The sequence below is a fragment of the Spea bombifrons genome, chromosome 3 (genome assembly GCF_027358695.1).
Source record: "Spea bombifrons isolate aSpeBom1 chromosome 3, aSpeBom1.2.pri, whole genome shotgun sequence".
NCBI classification, from domain to species: domain Eukaryota; kingdom Metazoa; phylum Chordata; class Amphibia; order Anura; family Pelobatidae; genus Spea; species Spea bombifrons.
The window spans coordinates 103,641,092-103,660,531 of NC_071089.1; the positions used below are offsets into that span (position 1 = coordinate 103,641,092).

The 19,440-nt window shown below is 39.9% G+C and overlaps 1 protein-coding gene across 2 annotated transcripts; it reads left to right on the forward strand.

The window, feature by feature from the left end:
* The first annotated feature begins 1,924 nt into the window (after positions 1 to 1,924).
* TF (transferrin) lies at positions 1,925 to 16,696 on the forward strand. Of its 2 annotated transcripts, XM_053461386.1 has the most exons (17): positions 1,925 to 2,067; positions 4,035 to 4,198; positions 5,103 to 5,208; positions 5,791 to 5,982; positions 6,394 to 6,532; positions 7,142 to 7,197; positions 7,594 to 7,757; positions 8,848 to 8,995; positions 9,363 to 9,511; positions 10,214 to 10,310; positions 11,087 to 11,128; positions 11,710 to 11,868; positions 12,425 to 12,575; positions 12,945 to 13,009; positions 13,857 to 14,041; positions 15,514 to 15,706; positions 16,531 to 16,696. In XM_053461386.1, the coding sequence occupies exons 1-17, from the start codon at positions 2,025 to 2,027 to the stop codon at positions 16,563 to 16,565; spliced, it is 2,088 nt and encodes a 695-aa protein (XP_053317361.1). In that variant the 5' UTR covers positions 1,925 to 2,024; the 3' UTR covers positions 16,566 to 16,696. The 2 variants fall into 2 exon arrangements, with proteins under 2 accessions (XP_053317361.1, XP_053317362.1); XM_053461387.1 differs by lacking the exons at positions 15,514 to 15,706; positions 16,531 to 16,696 and having other exon boundaries at positions 12,945 to 13,037; positions 13,296 to 13,884.
* The last annotated feature ends 2,744 nt before the right edge of the window (positions 16,697 to 19,440 follow it).

Below are 19,440 nucleotides of genomic sequence, written 5' to 3' on the forward strand. Positions count from 1 at the left end.
GTTGAGTGTCGCGGTGCTGTAGTTATTTGTAGTCCGCACCACGGACAAATAAATTCCATATCTGACGATTAATAAAGTTTTGAAATAAAGAAGTGTCTCTTGTCTTATTTGTATGAGGTACCGAAACTGGACGCTACTTCATTCATGTGTTCCCCAGACCCCACCGTGTGATGTTATTGACTTGCTGTGTTTCCCAAGCCTATCTCCAGGTGATGCATTTCCTTCCTTGCCTAAATAGCATGTAGGTGTGATATCTTCTTACAGCTGTCTTTCCTGTTATCCATGTTCTGCCCAAGGCCCCATTCTGTGACTTTATTGACTTCCCCCCTAAGTGGCTTGCAGCTATCATACATACATACATAAACTTAAGCACATATTACTTACAAATATATATATACATGGCATTTACCCCAACAGTAATTAAAAACTATTTCTCATAAAACTTTGGTTGGGGTGAATGGTTGGTTGATTATGCGGATGGGGCCAGATTGTGGTTGGTGGGTGGCCCTTTGGGTCAGTACAGGGGGACTAGAGAGGTATATGAAGGCACCGTCTCAGGGAACTTCCCCATTGTGTTGTTGGCTGCATGTGACAACAAAACCGCTCTCCCTCCCCATTTTTGGGTTATGTTTCCTATACCTGCGGCAGTTTGGTTATGCTGGCATGGTGCAAGGGTTAACCACCCATAAAAGTGGTTTGACTCATGGTGCACAAGCCTCTGGCTTTAGAGCAGAACACTTTTGGAGTTGGTGCCCTTGTGATTCCAGTTGGTGGATACAGGCTGCCGTGCATGGGACACCGGTAGTCACGACAGGAATATAGTTGGCACATTTATGCCAGTCTGTGGTGTTATTACGTTTAACTTGATCATCTTCATATTGGTGGTATTGTTGGTAAAAGTGCAGTGTGTTGATATATTTTAATATGTTTAATCTAATTTGCATATCATTTGCATACAGCTATGTTTACACTTTGTTTACATTTAGTCTAAGTGACATGTTGAGTGTCACGGTGCGGAGATACACGTTTGAATGCACCGTGGACAAAATTATCCATACCTGACTATAATAAATGTTAAACTTTGAGTTATTGTGTTGCCTCTTCATTTAAGTTGAAAAGGGGTATCTACTATCTAGCACCCTCTCAGTAAAGTAAAAGTTCCTTACATCTAGTTTTCTGAGCCTGTAACCCTTATAACAGCATCCAATGATACTATGTACCTATTTATCATCAATGTATCATTTTATCATTAATTGTTTAGTGAAACTGCTAAGTCTGAAGAACACGAGTCGCTCGGTAGATTGACTCGGCAGCGTGTCGAGGTCAGTTGGCCGGCAGAAGAAAGGTGGTATCTGCTAACACGTCACCTAAATCTAACTATTAGCAAAACTACAAAAATTAGTCAGGGTGGAAAAAAAAGGTGTCCTGACCCCTGGCAATGCGCAAAGAGTTAATGCGCAAGTCTGAAACTTTCATAAATAAGTAAAGGGTTGAACTAATAATAATACTAATAATGCATAATGCTAGTATATAATGCCAGTGTTGTGTAATGTTGGAAGGGCTTGTTAATTGTTTTTCGGGCACTTAGAGAAGGAATGTCAAATACAGGTTGAAAAGATGTTAGCAGAGCATAACAAATTCCTTCTCACGTTGCTTGGAACACTGCCTACAGAACATTAAGAACTGAGCGGGAATTTCCCTCTCAATCCCCATCCTCAATATGCTGGTAGATAAAAGAGTTAATCCTGTCCCGATCAAAGATAGACATTCAGTTCATAGAAAAAAAAAGGTTTTCTTCTGCCAAAAAGTGCATGTCTTTCTGTGAGGATCAATGAGAGGGAGCCGTTGGGAGGGGGTGCTATTGAGAAACATCATTAGGCAAACATTACAGGAACAAAATTTGCCTACTCAGCTCTGCTGTCCTTGTATAAAAAGGCTGAAAAGGACGCCAACGGTCTCCACAAACTAAGGGCAACTGGTTTGCGGGGAACTTTCCGCTTATAGCTCCGCAAAGGCAAAGGGTGATGGCTCCTACCCTCCGAGTGGCTCTGTGCCTTGGCATGCTGGGTAAGTGTAGGCTATTGTCTGTCGGTTTTTACTAAAGGATAGGATGGGATCCATAGCTGGTGTCCACCCTTTCCTGCATGCTGGACACTAATTAGTTAATGACAAGAAAATCGATCATAGAATAGATTCCGCTGTCCATTTTTTGAAAGCTTAAAAACGCTCTTCTATAAAGAAGTAGTGTCTTCCTAGAATGTTTAATGTGGAACATTTACCATACCAACCAATGGCATACTCCTGCTTTTTAACTCTTTACATATTACATCTTTTTTCCATAAGTCATAAATTGTTATGTGATGCTCTACTTGTTATGTCATGTTTGCCCATTGTACGGACATGCAGAATATTATGGCGCTATATAAATCAATAAATAATAGTGTTGATAATAATATGTATATTGATAAACAAATGTTTTTCGTTTTAAGGATTTATTAGGTGCAAAATGTAAAAAAAAAAGTTTTTTTTCATGTTACGTAAATTGAACCATATATAACAAAACTGCTGCAGTTATTTTTACTGATTAGATAGCAAGGCTTGGAGGCTACACATGTGTGTGCATCGCTACTTAACAACAGGTTAGATGTAAGGACATTTTACTTTACTGAGAGGGTGGTAGATAAGTGGAACAGTCTCCCAGCAGAAGTGATAGATGGACCAAACGGCTCTTATCTGGTCTCAAATTCTGTTTTTCTATATACAGTCAGATGGCTGGGGTCTGTCTGCACAAGCAAAAGTTCTGTTTTAGAGACTAGCTAATGGTAGCAAACAAAGGGGTTTTAGGAATGTGGCATCAGGCAAAGATATTCTGATTTAAGTAATTTGTATCCAGGGATTAAGTTTTGAACTGAGGTATGTTAATAGAAAAAGATGAAATGTTCAGATGAGGCTATATAAATAAATTGATAATGACATCAGGAAATCGGTGCAGAATCTGCTACCTTAGGAATCTACCCCAAACTGATTGTCTGTGCCATCATTGCCCCAAACTGCTTGTCTGTACCCTAAACAGCTTGTCTGTACCCCAAACAGCTGGTTGCGCCATATTTGTCCCAAACAGCTTGCAGCCTGTCTGTGCCATTTCTTGTCCCAAGCAGCTTGTAAGTGCCACCAATCATCTTGTCAGTGCTCCAAACAGCTTGTCTGTACCATCTTTGTCCCCAAACAACTTGCCAGTAGCTTCAATCAGCTTATATGTGCAATCTTTGCTACCAAAGAGCTTGTTAGTGCCTGCATGTGCCATCTTTGCCAACAAACTACCTGCCTGTGACCCTGCTTACACCACTTAATTGCAGGAGTGGTGTGTCCCTCTTCCTCCATGTTGTGTGCAAACTGATCCAGCATGTAGGAAGTATATGTGATCTCACTTCCTGCCCACTGGATGATCGTGCCACTAGCTGCTGGTATTACCCGCACCTAGCGGCTTTATAGGGATGAATAAGTGGGCGCAGGGGCCGTTCAGGAACCCTAGAGTAGCGGACTCAGTCGCAGTTGCAACCAGAATTGTTATGCCCATACCTAGGAACTCTCCGGGTTTGACCCGGAGATTGCCGGTGAGCACTGCTTCTCCGGGTTTTCCGGGACAAGACCCAAATCCTCCGGGTCGGGGGGGCGGGGTCTTGACATGCCCCGCTCTCCGCTCATTTTTCCTTTAAATGGGGGTGTTTTTGACGTCAGCCGGAACTCCTATTGACGTCACGGGGCCGTCTGCTGACGTCAGTGTGCAGTCCTGGCCGCGTCCTGCAAGGGAAGACTCCAGGTAGCCAGAGCCCAGAAGTTCTCAGGTATGGTTATGCCCCTAACTAAGGCTTAAACCCAATCAATTCCTAGGTAGATAGATAGATAGATAGATAGATCTAAAAAAAAGGCATCATTAATAAAAATACCTTAAACAAATTTTCATGTAGGTTTAGCTTTTGAATGTGAAAAAACTCTTTACTAAGCTACATTCACCGTTTTATTTGTTATTCTAGCTTTGTGCCTAGCACTGCCTAAAGGAAAAGATATCCGCTGGTGTGTAAAATCAGAAAATGAACGGAAAAAGTGTGAAAATTTGGTTAAAACGTGTAAGATTCCAGAGCTCTCTCTCCAATGCGTGCAAAAAAGCAGCGTTGAAGAATGTTTTGAAAACATTAAAGTAAGTTCAGCTACTTCTTGTGAAATTCTTGATGATATGACTAAAATGAAGGAGACATCTGGTCTCCCTGAATAATTTTCAAGGACAGTCAGAAGATGTTCTAGATCAAAGTGTTAGATTTGGAGCAATGTGTTAGAAAAGAGCGTTTTTTCGATTTCTCCAGCAGTTTTTTTGCTTCAGAATTGTTCCGATTTAAAATGTTAAACACGAGCCTTGGTGACTTAATACAATAATAACTATCTAGAAGAACAAATTACCATTACTCAAATCCAGACCTACACGTTTAGACTTTCAATTTGGGCAAAGAAACAAGAATAAAGTAAGTTATTGGACAAATTGGACGTAGGAAAGTATATCTTTTCAGACCTTGCCTACAAGTACTGTTATTGGGAACTTCATGAGTGCAGGTTGATCAACGAGTGTTTCAGACATTCCAGTAGACTCATTCAAACCAAAGAAAATCTACCAATGCTCATTTCAGAAGACCCACAAAACCTAAATGGCCAAGTCGATAAAACAAAGTTTGCATTCAGTATATAAAACCATCAAGAAATAAGGGGCTTGATTCCACCACCCATCTAAACTAAAGGGTGGTGAAAACGCATGGTTTGCAGGGCAACTCCCTGTCAAGCTCAAATATGTGGTCCCAGATTCTTGATTGTAACCTTTTTTACTTGTTTTTGTAAACGTACATAAAAGTACTTATCCTGTTGGCTGTACCTCATTTGCTTCTGCTATGGCAAGGATTGCACTAGCAACATTTAGATTGTTTTCCTTTGATCTTACGTGTCTTGCAGTGGTTTAGGCACAAGAACCTTTAACTTGTGAGTCTAGATCTTTGATGGGTCCTTGAATCAACATTTTTTAGAACCATTTCTCTGAAACAAGGATTTATGTCTTCTAGAATGGAGATGCAGACGCTATCTGCGTGGATGGTGGGGATGTCCACAAAGGATCTCTGAAACCTTATGATCTGAAACCCATCGTTGCTGAAAACTATGGTTCTGAAGGTATTTTTTTTTCTAATGTCAGAGAAGTTGCTTTAGAGGTACCAAAGCTAAGTATACAATCGTGCCATCTCCATTGTGACACTAAATGCTTGTCCCATTCGTCACTGTAGTTTGAGCTGTTCCATTTGATATCATCACAGTGATCATTTAATTATCCTGATTTTTATCATCTCATTTTTGAAAAAAAAATGAATACCTGCTAGAAACAACTTATTTAACTCTCTGATACCTTATAATGAAGCCAAAGAAATCCGTTCATAGAATAAGCGCTATTACAATAGGGGGAAAGTGAAAATTACCAATAACATTAAAACTGACAAGAGATTCACAACTGACGCCAACTATAACACATGTTGGTAGAGAAGGAAAAAGGGGTCCTGCTCTTGTAGTTTACAATCTAATAGATCCTGTATTTGCTTCGCTTTTATGGTAGTGATTGTAGGTCTTGATCTTTTTGACTTGGGATTTTACATAATAGTTCTAGCCATTCTGACTTGGATGGACTTTTAGGTTTCAAAATAATAATCAAAGAATTGCTGTCTCTTGCAGTCATCTACTTATCTGTATTATTCTTTCTTGCAGAACAAGACACCTGTTACTATGCAGTAGCAGTGGTGAAACGTACAAGTTCGTTCATGTTTAAAGACCTTAAAGATAAGAGATCTTGCCATACCGGAGTAGGAAAGAGCGCAGGCTGGAATATCCCTATCGGAACACTCCTCGAGCGTGGACTCTTGGAATGGGAAGGACCAGACATAGAGTCTATTGAGAAAGGTACATTAACTGGAAAGCTTGGGTGGAAGTCCAGAATACATAATATTACAACACAGGTGTACCATAATGTCTGCTAATGTAATTAAGGGGGTGTAGGATGTGGTGTGAGGTGCTCACTTGCGTCATCTAAAAGATTATTATGTTAGGGTCCTAATCCAATAAGGCATCCTGAGATTCATTGCACTTGTGTTATGTAGTATATATCATTGCCTCTGACTATAAACAAAACTCTGGTTTTGGTATTGAAGCAAGGAATAAATGGCTGAAATCAAAGTAAAGCAATAAATAAAAAATGGAAAAGAAGGAGATGGATGGAAGAATCATGAACGGAGTTTTGTTTTGATATTGGTCTCTTTTATAAAAATGTTCTATGGGCCATCATGTCACTAACACCTCTGTTCTGCCATTCAGCTGTTTCAAGATACTTCAAGTCCAGCTGTGCTCCCGGAGCTAAAGAACCAAAGTTATGCGATCAGTGTGTGGGAAAAGACAAGAATAAGTGTGCACGTAACAGTAATGAACCTTTTTACAACTATGATGGAGCCTTCAAGTAAGGACCAGTTAACTTCTACTTGCACTGTACCATCACAACAGTTCTAATGTTATCAGATAATTTCACAGATTATTATTTTCTTTTATTCTTCATAGTTATACGAGTTAGAACCCGGAGTTAAGCTTTGGTCAGCTTTGCTCCTTGCTAAGGCCATTGTGGTTAATCACCAACTGTGTCAGTCATATTGGAGAATATAAAGCACATTTCTAGACGGTGTCACTCTATCCATTCCCTGGTACCTCAATGTTGATGCTAAGACTTGGGGTCAAATCCTGAAAGTTCCTAGGAGTGGAGCTCAGTCTTATATTCAGTTATATTCATTATTCAGCATATAAACAAACTAAGTATAGATTATAGATTCATCAAATTCAACAGGAATATCTGTCAAGTGGGGATCGGGAACTCAGTTTAAGATACAAGCAGAGGTGCCTCAACAGCGCCATTGCACCACTTGCAGATGGGCAGATGCAGTGTCACAGATGTCTTGTTTGCTTGTTGGTCGGTTACCAATTTGATACTGGAAATCATCTTAAAATAGACTGTTTAAAGGTGTACTGCAAATATTTGTCTGGTGTTTTTTTTGAAGTACAACATTTCCCCCCCCAGATGTTTGCAACAAGATAAGGGAGACGTCGCCTTTGTGAAGCAGTCAACTGTACCAGGTAATTGTTTATAGAACTAAATAATAGTATTAATATGTTCATCTTTTCTGTATTTATTATACCAAGTGGACCATACTTGAATTAAATCCAAAGGTTTAAACGTATGCAAGTATGGTAGATATAGCAGAGCTCCGAGTACTCTCTCACTGATGCTGTTCATCCTACTATATGTTATTGTTATACAAGCTCTTTAAATTTGCTTTACAAAGGGCTTATTTGGGGTTCACGTATTATTTTTATTAACACTATTTGTGTCTGATTAGTGCATAATTGTTATTGGTAATGCCTTAGTAATCATAATGACGATTTCTTCTTATTTAATTCTTTCTGTCTTTATTATTATCATTTTTTTTTGACAAGTCCTATCTTCTAAATTGGTTATCTCATCCCCTTTAGTTAAATTTGCAAATGATTACGAGTTATTATGTCCTGACAACACCAGGAAACCTATTAAAGACTATAAGTCCTGCAACTTGGCAAGAGTTCCGGCACATGCTGTGATGGCAAGAGACAATGATCCAAAGACTCCAGATATCATTGAATACTTAAAGCAAGCTCAGGTCAGACTTATATAATCACTACAATTTTGCCATGCTTTATCTGAATGTTGGATATTTCATCATCCTTAGTAGAAGAGTAAATTATTTTGCCAGTCATACCCGACTTTGTTAGCAGATGGGTAAAATTCCATCATCATAGGGAAATGATTAATCCAAGTAAATATTGTCTGCATATCTTTGATGGCCAAGACCTCAGGTCTAGCTTTCTGAACTGTGCATGAGCCAAGTCAGACTTGCCTGCCAAATACAGAAAGCCCTTCCCAATGGACACGATGACCCAGACATGGAAGAGGTATTTTAGCCAACTCTGCTCTGGTTTTCATCCTAACCCTCCTTATTAGATGTGCTAAGCCCATATCCTCTTTCTGCCCATGGTAGTTTCTTTTGGAGCATTTTTAACCCATTGTCCAACTAATTCAAACGTAGATACACAGCCTTGTAAAAATATTACTTCCAGGATGAGAACCCTTACAAACTCCCCAAGGAGACAAGTGGAGTTTGAATGATACCTTTATTGGCTAACTACATAAATATAGATTGCAAGCTTTCAAGACCTCTCAGGTCCCTTCATCAGGCATGTTATACAACAATGTGAAAGACCTCTCTTTAAGTATCAGTCAAATAACATGGTTAAGAATGAGAAGCAGATAACCATGTTATTTGACTGATACTTAAAGAGAGGTCTTTCACATTGTTGTATAACATGCCTGATGAAGGGACCTGAGAGGTCTTGAAAGCTTGCAATCTATATTTACTCAGTTAGCCAATAAAGGTATCATTCAAACTCCACTTGTCTCCTGTAATTCTACAGCTAACACGGTACCAACTCTCATCTTAAACTCCCCAAGAGCATTTATTTTACTTGGGCCCTAGATTTCTTGCCCATCATAGGACCAGTGGACATTTTTATACCGTATATCTAAATCTAAATTAGTATTGGGTATATGGGATACATGGATCAAATTATATAAAAATTGTTCATATAGAATGTTATGTTGTGCAAATGATGTAATATTAGGCATTCAAATGGGCACTGATTATACAATACATCTTTGCTTAAGACGTGTGTGTATTCTATTTTTGATTTTAGGATAAAAAGTGCAAACTGTTTGCCTCCAACTTTGGAAAGGACCTAATGTTCAAAGACTCAGCAGTTAGCCTGGTACCTCTGCCACCAATGGATTCTTTCATGTATCTTGGAGCTTCCTATTACAATGCTCTCCAGGCTCTAAGACATGGTAAGAAGCAGAAAGGCCCACCAAATCATCTTTGCTCATCAAATACTCAGCAGAAAACATTTAAGAAGTATTTTTCACTCTCTATGGCAATAACCTATGAGGGTCTAGTTTCCTATTGCATGTTCATTAAGTATTTTCTATAAAACTGTGAACGATGGATAATCATATAATTGATTTAAGAAAAATCTAGGATAGGTTAGCGCATTCAGCAGTACCTGGTTTCTATTGCTGCATTAAGTTAACTGAATTTTTTGTTATAAAAATGTTAAATTCAACAGAGGAGGTGGAACAGCAACTACTGTATATTGAAGTAGGTTTGTTTGGTTTAAGACATGCCTTTGAACCAAGCTCCTGGCTCTTTTTCCAGACACTCCTCCTGTAGTGCCAAACCAGATCCGTTGGTGCACGCAAAGTGAAGCGGAGAAGGACAAGTGTGATACATGGACAACTGTAAGCGGTGGGGCCATTGAGTGCGCTCAAGGTTTCTCCGCTGAAAACTGTATTGAAAAGATTCTGGTAAGGGAAGCAAAAGTAGACTAAAATGTTATTCAAATTTAAATAAAAAAAAGGTCTTTAAGGTCCATGCTACTGCATATTTAAAGAGTAAATACTTAACATGCAATTTGTGTTACATGGCACTCCTGGTAAAATATGAACTATGTTTTTTAAGAACTTACACACGGGAAATATATATTACACAATGATAGGACTCTCCCATCAAGTGAAAATGACAGGCTTATTGAAGAATGTAGTATCTCTCCTAGTTGAGAAAACAACATACAAGGGAAGGTTCCTGACAATTTAGTTTGCACGCAACTACTGAGGTCTTTGAAACTTCGATCTTACGCTACGCATGTTGGTCCCCTTGAGATACTGAAAACTTTATCACAGATTTCTTTAGAATGACTTTAAATGCACTAGCTTATCCCATGTCTAATACTATCCAATGCAGAGGTGATGCCTGTCCGTGGTCCAACAACCAGTGTAAGTGCCAGGGTATAACCATTTTGTATAATGTGGATGTAGGCGGACAAATTAGGTTGTTATTTAGGCCATGAAGAAAATATAAAACTCTACAACATAGTAGTCTATTTTAGATTGCAACTTATTTCCTAGAATGTCTCAAGAAGACATCAGACCCGGCACCCATTAATATTAATGTCACACTAACGAGAAATGTTTCCGTTGCCTGAATTCTGGAATTTTCTGTTATTTTAGAGGGGCGAGGCTGATGCAGTGACAGTTGATGGAGGATACATGTACACCGCTGGGGAATGTGGACTAGTTCCTGTGATGAGCGAATATTATGATAAAGGTTAGGAGAAACTCTTACGAACACCCCTGCTTATCCATTACTGTGATGGAGACCCATACTCGAGATAAGTAGATCTACCGTGTAGGTCTTCCTTGCCAAGAATGCACTAGGCAACCTCCACTCCCCCAGAGCTCGTCAGGGTAACCATTATGGCCGTCTACCTGGTGCCTTTTCACTCGCTGCCCTGCTGTGAAATATCCCGGTGTACAGAAAACAGGGTCTCCTGGGTCCCTCTAATGGAGCGACCCCAAACCCCAGGTGGCTTTCATAATTGCCTCCCTCCTCCCAAAATAGCCGACTGATCTGAGGCTTAATGACGAATCCAGTCAGGGATTCGCAATCCGTTGGAGAGCTCCGGGGGAATCCTGCTGTTCTCCAGTCAGGTGTGGAGTAAGAGTTTCAGGGTGCGGGAAATAGGGATTAGTACAGGGCGGTGAAAATAAACGTGTGGGGAGCATTAACTATATATGTGGAAAACACACATATATAACGTCCACGCTCCCAGGGAAAAAAGTGGCAGGGGACCCACAAGGGGAGGCTTCTCCATAATTATAGACACTTCTAAGTGTTTGCTTAGCATGTACTCAATTTGCAGTATAAAAGACATAAAAGACATATTCTGGACCCCTAACAACACCGCAGGATTGTACGTTGTCGTCAGCTTGGACAGGTTTACAATCAATAATACAGATAGCGAGTGTGATTTATTCACTTACAGTCAAATGAATCTGTACATTAATGTGGATATTTTTTTTCTTCTTTCTCTACTTTCCCAGCCAACATGAGACCATGCCAAATCAGCAAACCACAGAAAAGAGGTACTAAGGTTTCATCCATGTTTTAAACGTCCCATTCAAAATCTTAGAGGAAAGAGGTGCACACAAATGCAAATTCTGCCTCATGTCTTTATAATCAAAATTCACTTCTGCACAACCTGTTAACTCCCTCCATCCTTTTCAATTATATATATATATATAAATACATACAGTATATATATATATATATATATATATATATATATATATATATATATAACCATCAAAATGCAAAGAATACAAGTTATTCAGCTTTTTCCTTCCCTCTATTGATATCAGAGTTGATATTGATATCATTTGAAGGCCTTGCTAAACATAGTTTTTATTATTTTTATGATTAAGTGCAAGAAAAGTGGTTTTAACATTTTTTTAATTTCAAATTTCAAAAAAAGTCTCAAAGAAGTGAAGGGAAAGAAAAAAATTATTTGGGGTAAATGGGATATCGAGGCTATCATTTCCTAACATGCAGGTGGCCGGGTTTTCGAAGGATTACATATATGTAGATTATATTAGTGTTTTACTTGGTTTTGTACTGTGGCGCGTGTACTAAAGGAAATGCTCCTTCCTCTTATTACCTCCTCAAGGCACATACTTTGCAGTAGCCGTGGTAAAGAAAAGCAACAAAAACATCTCATGGTTGAATCTTAAGGGCAAGAAGACCTGTCACACCGCTGTGGGCCGCACTGCAGGATGGAACGTCCCTGTTGGCCTGATTGTTAATAAAACCGGCAATTGTGACATGAGTAAGTATTTAGTCAGAATAACTCAAAATGTCGGGCCGTCCCCTGTATGAGGCGGCCATTTTGCACAGGGAGATGTAACAGTGTCATGTTTAGAAGTATTCTGGCAGAATGAATATTGGCATTTATTCCTATAGAGAAGTGGATTACATGTTTAGTGGAGTGCTGTCGGGCTATGCATGGATGAGTTTAGCAAGGGATGAGAGAAGATGACATGGTGCTTAATGGAGTGCTGGTGAAGATCAGGATGATACAGAATGTTGGTAAAGATAAAGGTGAAAGAGAATAGGCTGTGGTGGTTAGTGGGCCACAAGTAGAAGACTGTGATGGCAGACAGAAGAGTAGAGATAGGGTATACAATGTATGTATAGTTGATGTCTAGATGAGCCTGATTCATCGATCACAAGGATCAACCTGATTTATATAGTAATGCACATAGTTATACATTTGTGGATTTTCCCCACCATCTTAGTTTGTTTGAAGGGGTTGGGGCAATTTCCCTAGCTTGTAAATTACATAAATGAGTAATAATATTTGCCTTTTCCTCTTTTTTTTGCAGGCACATTCTTTAGTCAGAGCTGTGCTCCAGGATCTGATGTCGATTCAAAGCTTTGCCAATTGTGCATTGGTAATCCCAAAAATTCCCTGGAAAAATCAAAATGCCTTCCTAATGACAAAGAAGCCTATTATGGATATGCAGGTGCATTCAGGTAATGGAAAAAACAGTTTGCAACCCTACACACTACAAAAAGGGACATATCCTCACAACTCCACCCCGGAACTATAACTGATTATTAGGCCACCAGGTCAGCTTTTGATCTGGGGGGGGGGGTTCTCAACATGCTGGACCTGGTTCCACCTATTCGCAATATAGTGTTGTATAAAAGATATCGAGTAAACCCTTTCTATTTAAATTAGCACAAAATTAGGTGTTATGGGCACAGTATATTCCATTATATACATAATGCTATCCATGTACGGTATATATAGTGTGTTCTCTTTTATAATATGTACATTTGTATGGATAAGCAGGTGTCATTGCATCTTCTGAACTGTTACATATATTCCTCTTTTGTCAGGTGTCTGGTGGAGAAAGGAGACGTGGGTTTTGTAAAGCACTTTACTGTATTTGAAAACACAGATGGTAAGTGACAATAGATTGAAATACCCACGTTCTCTAAAATGTAGGAACTTTGAGGTTTGGTTAAAAAACATGTAATGCTGGCTGGAAACAGAAGCAGAATTAAGAAACACAATAGAATAATTAAACCTAAACAGAGATACAGTACATTTTTGAGAGATGTTTCAAAACCAGTTTTCCTGACACAGGTTCAATGAGAGCACCTTGGAACTTAATTCAGGAGTTGTTAGGAAAACTTAACTATAATGAAAGCTTAAATAGGGTTTGGATGCACTAAAGTGCAATGTAGAGAAAACATGGTGTGATTTAATTTTTTAATATATTCTCCATCATTACCCCAAGCCTACATGAAGCAAGCACCCGTGTTCTCCCTAATTCCATTCCCGTTTATTGAGTACTTACTGCATCTAAAAACAAGTAGATCAGTTATACAATCACAAGCTGGATTGATAGCTATTATCTGTCCTGGCGTTCTCTGGACTACCAATCTCACTAGCTGCTATCAAAATGTAAGGAGAGGGCCAACAAAGGAGATCAGTTGCTTCCCCCAAAACATTGAAAATCACTACTAAAGCTTTTTGATTCATTTTACTTGAAATTTCACCTATAGTAAGCAGAGAGTCTTGTGCAGAATTTACATGATGACTGTATCCTTTCTATGCTTCTCGTTCTGTATATGTGTTTTGGACAGGACTGGCTAGTGCACATTGAGAATGTTGTCTGTCGCTTTATGGAATTATATATTACTGTACAATTTTCCCCATGTCCTGAATGTTGTCAGAGCTCCCCTGCTGAGGATGCATGAGTACGGGCGTGAGATAGATTGCTAAAACTATATCCCACTTTCTAGGTAAAAATCCTGCAGATTGGGCAAAGAATCTGAAATCAGAGGATTTTGAGCTCTTGTGTCCCGACGGCAGCCGTGCCCCTGTTGACCAGTACAAGGATTGCAATCTTGCAGAAGTCCCAGCTCATGCTGTCATCACCCGACCAGAAAGGAGAAACGATGTTGTAAGAATACTCTCTAATCAGCAGGTAAGCACTTGACAAAGCTACAATATTTGTCAGCTATTCCAGCGCTCATCATCACAAGAGATCTTGAACAAACATTGAAAATACCTACCAACTGCCCCACTTCTGTTGATTGGATGCTTTTGTATCGTGTTGGCATGTATAATATATAATGTATTTACAGGAGCTTCTGATAATAGTTTTTTTTTACCATGAATGTGACATTTTCCAGTTGATGTCATAATGCATAATTATGAGACAATCCTAGTTCTTGCAGAAAGAGCTGATGTGTAGCCCTATATAATTTATAGTTTAATTGATGAGGTCACTATCAAGAGATCACACTTATTCAACTACATATTACACACGGCAGCCTGGCCCTTCTTACTGTAGTTGGCCCCTTATAATGGACACTTATTGTGCCAAACCATGCAATGTACTTTAACATATAGACCAAAACAAAAAATCCAAATTCCACGTGTAAAGTGTAAAGGTATAAATAATAATATAAATAAATAAATACTCCCCAAGATAGCAGCCTCCAAAAACACTCTTCCTCAAGATGCTCAGAAATACAATATGGCGACCAAGGAGAGCATATACATAGGGAGAAAACAAAAACAACACCAATAGTGTAATATGTACACAAAATTAAAAATAAAAAAGGGGTGTAAGATCCACTCACAAACTGGCTGAATAAATCAAGCTCATCAAGGTTCAGTAGGGTAGTGGCAGAATTTAATATCTTCTAAAATCTATAAAAACAGAAAAAGACCACAAATGGTGCAGTATCTTGACAGATCTGAGGAAAGGGAGGTCTGGATACACTTACAGTTGTTACAGGCACAACTATGTGTAATAGTGTGCAAAAGCGCAGGTGAACCAAAGTCCCGGATCCACTGTATGGGATACTCTCTCAAAGTGTTATCAGCTCTCTCAACGCGTTTCGCCAGTGCTATACTGGCTTCCTCCGGAGAAAATTCTGATTTCGCATAAATTTGCAGTCAAACAAATGAAAAGTCATTTTGTGTACATATTACACTATTGGTGTTGTTTTTGTTTTCTCCCTATGTATATGCGCTCCTTGGTCGCCATAATGTTCTTTAACATACAGATTTGCAAGAAGTACCAATACCCTCTGTGTTAGTTATCTAAACTATGACTATTCTCTTTCTCAGCTGGAATAATCATCTGACTGTTCATTTGCAAGACATTCTGACTTTAAAGTTTTAAGGGGGTCCCGGGCAAGCCTTCGCATGTGGCTCAACCCACAAATTCACAAGTACCTACAAACCCAGTTTCTTCCTTCTCATTAGTCCTTTCTCCTTCCGTCACTCAATTAATCCGTCTTTACCCTTGCTCCATACCACCAACTAGCTGCTGTGGGAACCCTAGAATGCTGACCGGTATCAAATCCTTCTAAGCCATAATGTTTACAGGTTCCACGAAAATCCCATGTACCCTTCATCCCAACCTAGCACTTATCTATTTTACAGGACCTGTATGGACCGGGGAAATTTGAACCTGACATTTTCCAGTTGTTTGGGTCTAAAACTGGTAAGGACCTCCTCTTCAAAGACTCCACAATATGCCTGACTGAGATTGCGGAGAACAACAGCATGAAGGATTTCCTTGGAGATGAATATTACTCTGCTGTGAAAAGCCTTAACGATTGCTCCAAAACCTCAGGTACTGTCAACTGTCACAAAATATGTCCTTTTAATGTATGTTAACCAATCATTTTGGTGATCAACACTCATACTGAATTGGCGAACGGATTCTCTTATGTCTGAGTGTGGCAAAAAAATCTGAAAGTTTGGTGCCCATCAACATTATTTACCTTCTCAACATGCGGCTGAAATTATGCAGCCTCTCTGGGATCTGCATACAGTTCCTAAAGTTTTTAAAGTGAAATGCCGCGTAGCCACTATGCCCTCCGTTTGCTTGAACCGGCACTCTAGTCTGACAGGCTTCCACTCCAAAGGTACTGACAAGCCACCATCTTGTCTGGACTGAAAGTCAGTACAGCTTTATGAGGGGGACAAGGTCTGGCTCAGCTTCTTCAACATTTTAGCCTTCTTACCCATGTCTACAGAGGTACAATGAGAAATTAGTGACATTAGTATCCCTTCAAAGCTACAGCCAGTTAGGAATTGCTTTTTACGTAAGGTGCCAGTCCCTCTTTAAGAAGCAGTGAATTACTTCTCATTACTATGTAGCCAGCAGCAGTGACAAATGACAAATTAAGAAAAAGCAAGTTTAAAAGAAAACGGTACTATTTAATTAATTTATGTTAAGGCATTAAGTTTGATATAATAAGAAAAAACCCAGAATATCTTATATTTAAATAAAGTGAAAAATAATTAAATTCTATACAAAAAATATTTAAGTGTGATGTCATTTAGGTTGGTTGTCCTGGCCATATGCAGGCTGTCCCATATACTGTATACTATATACCGTATAACTATATATTATCAGTTCCGTTGATCAGTATGTATTCCTTCTCTCTACAGAGCTACTCACCGCCTGCACTTTCCACAACTGTTAAAGACATGAAGAATTGAAGAATTCTTTATCTGTCATCATGCACATCATCTCATTTGTTTGCTTTCCTCACGGTTGTTTTTGCCTTGTACTACAACATCTTTTCCTTCATTGAATAAATAGTTTGAATATCAAGCTGACTGTAAATTTATTAACATCATATTTACATACAGATTAAACCATTTATAACAATTCTTATAAGTCTTTGACTAATAGCAAAGGTTTTTGGTGCAAATCAGTGCAAACATTGTTTAGTTCTTGGAAATAATAAATCATATAGAAATTAGAACTTCTGTCTTATTTCACTCCTCCTTCACTGCCTGTCGTCAAAGCAGAAGGCACACTATGGTATGCTAGTTGCACATGCTCAGTAGAACTCCCATTCTAGTCAGTAGAAGATCAATGGAAAGAGTAACAGCAGCCGAACATGTCTGCTATCTGAACACTGATGTCTTGCTATCATACAGTATATTCATTTAGCTGCTTCTCCAATGACTTCAACAGGAGTGCTCCCGATCATGTCCAAGAACCTTACGTAGGGACGCTTCCTAGTTGCAGTAGAGGCCATACAGTGTATATATATATATATATATATATATTAGGGCTGAAACAACTAATCGATAAAATCGATAATAATCGATAATGAAAATCGTTGTCAACGAATTTCATCATGGATTAATCGGATCGATTTTTATCGATTATAAAAAGAGTTTTTTTTCAGAGCAAATGCTCTGAAAAACTCCTCTCCTTATATAATCCGACCTCAAACAGAGGTCGGATTATAACACCGGAATCCAGATCCCCCGCTACGCTGCAGGGGACCTGGATTCCCCTCACTGTCGGCCGGTCTCTCACTTCCGTCTCTCTCCCCCTCCCATCTGCCTCCTCCCCCCTCCCATACACCACTCTGCCTCCTCCCCCCTCCCATACATCACTCTGCCTCTCTACCCGGCACCGTTACTGACAGGCACTTTCCCTGCAGCTTCATAGAAGCCTCAGTGTAAGTGAAGGTGAGTTATGGAGGCTGTCTGTGCGATGCAGACCCCCACCGGCTGACAGAGAATCATCCTCTCTGATAGCCGGTGAGGGTCTGCATCGCACAGACAGACTCCGTTACTGCCCTTCACTTACACTGTGGCTTCTATGAAGCTGCAATGAAAGTGCCTTCAGTAACGGAGCCGGGTAGAGAAGCAGAGCGGTGTATGGGAGGGGGAGGAGTCAGAGGGGTGTATGGGAGCCACCCTCCAATACACCACTCTGGCTCCTCCCCCTCTCATACGCCACTCTGCCTCTCTACACGGCTCCCTGGTGTCTTGTCAGAAACGGAGGTTCACAGGAGGCAAAGTGGAGTATGGGAGGGGGGAGGAGGCAAAGTGATGTATGGGATGTATGGGAGGAGGCAGAGTGGAGTATGGGAGAAGCCAGAGTGGAGTATGGGAGGGGGAGGAGCCAGAGTGGTGTATGGGAGGAGGCAGAGTGGAGTATGGGAGGGGGAGGAGCCAAAGTGATGTATGGGAGGGGAGGAGGCAGAGTGGTATATGGGAGGGGGAGGAGGCAAAGTGATGTATGGGAGGGGAGGAGCCAAAGTGATGTATGGGCGGGGGAAGAGGCAGAGTGGCGTATGGGAGGGGGGAGGAGGCAGAGTGGAGTATGAGAGGGGGGAGGAGCCAGAGTGGTGTTTGGGAGGGGAGGAGCCAGAGTGGTGTATGGGAGGGGGAGGAGCCAGAGTGTTGTATGGGTGAGTTATAGTGGTGTATGGGGGGTATTATGAATTTTTAGGGCATATAGGGGGTATAAGGCATATGGATATTAGGCATATCAGGGGGGCATAAACATATCTGGGGGTAAAAGGTATATCAGGGGGCTCAGTGGCATATAGGGGGTATAAGACACCGATATTAGGCATATCAGGGGGGCATAAAACAAATCTGGGGTAAAAGGTATATCAGGGGGCTCAGTTGCATATCACTGGCATATAAGGAGTATAAGGCATATCAGGGGCACAGTGGCATATCAGGGGGCACAGTGGAATCTGGCATATAAGAGGTATAAGGCATATATGGGGGCAGAGTGGCAAGCTGGGGGTCAGATGTGCATAACTGGGGGCAGTTTGGTAAATAAAAAAATGTAAACAAGGCTTTTTTCTCAGTTTTTATTAAATATGAAAAATAGTTAACATATGAATTAATATTTACTAATAACTTTGTATTAAAACCTAGTTTGAGAAACACTGTGTTTGGGTTCTTGTAGCTTTTATTATTATGTCAGTAAAATAAGAAGGTGAATAGAGAGAGGCCATTGCAATAAAGAGATGAAAGTGTAAATTGTACGTTTTTTATTGCAATTTTTCTTCAATTTAAAATAATGTATTTTTTTATCCGATTAATCGATTAATCGACAAAATAATCGGCCAACTAATCGATTATTAAAATAATCGTTAGTTGCAGCCCTAATATATATATATATATATATATATATATATATATATATAATAACAATGCATACAAACAGATCTATGTAAGAGTGTATGGGAGTGAATTTACAAAAGGAGATCTGGGTTTAAATTGTGAAAAGTGTTTAAAGGCTACAAATGGAAAGTTCCTAGGTTATGTGTTTCTGTTATAAAAGAAACTTTAAATGAACCCCCTCCCAATAAACCAGGAGGGTCTGTAGCCCCCAATGTAGATGCCCAAAGCAGGCTATCTTCACTGGGGTTGGGAGTGGTTGGGTTCCATGTGCCACAAGGAGGCCTTACGGGAGCTGTGGTTCAGGTTGCGCGGACCGCAATAACTTTTATAACTCTCTGGGCTGGTCACTGTCCAACTCGGCGGGTAGTGTCCAAAAATCATGACTATCCACTTTACGCTAACTGCATCTAT

Excerpts from the sequence above, each read along its gene's own strand:
- TF (XM_053461386.1), top strand. The coding sequence starts at position 2,025 with ATGGCTCCTACCCTCCGAGTGGCTCTGTGCCTTGGCATGCTGG. Across the intron at positions 7,758-8,847 it reads AATACTTAAAGCAAGCTCAG|GATAAAAAGTGCAAACTGTT; the intron begins GTCAGACTTATA and ends TTTTGATTTTAG. Across the intron at positions 12,576-12,944 it reads GGATATGCAGGTGCATTCAG|GTGTCTGGTGGAGAAAGGAG; the intron begins GTAATGGAAAAA and ends CTCTTTTGTCAG.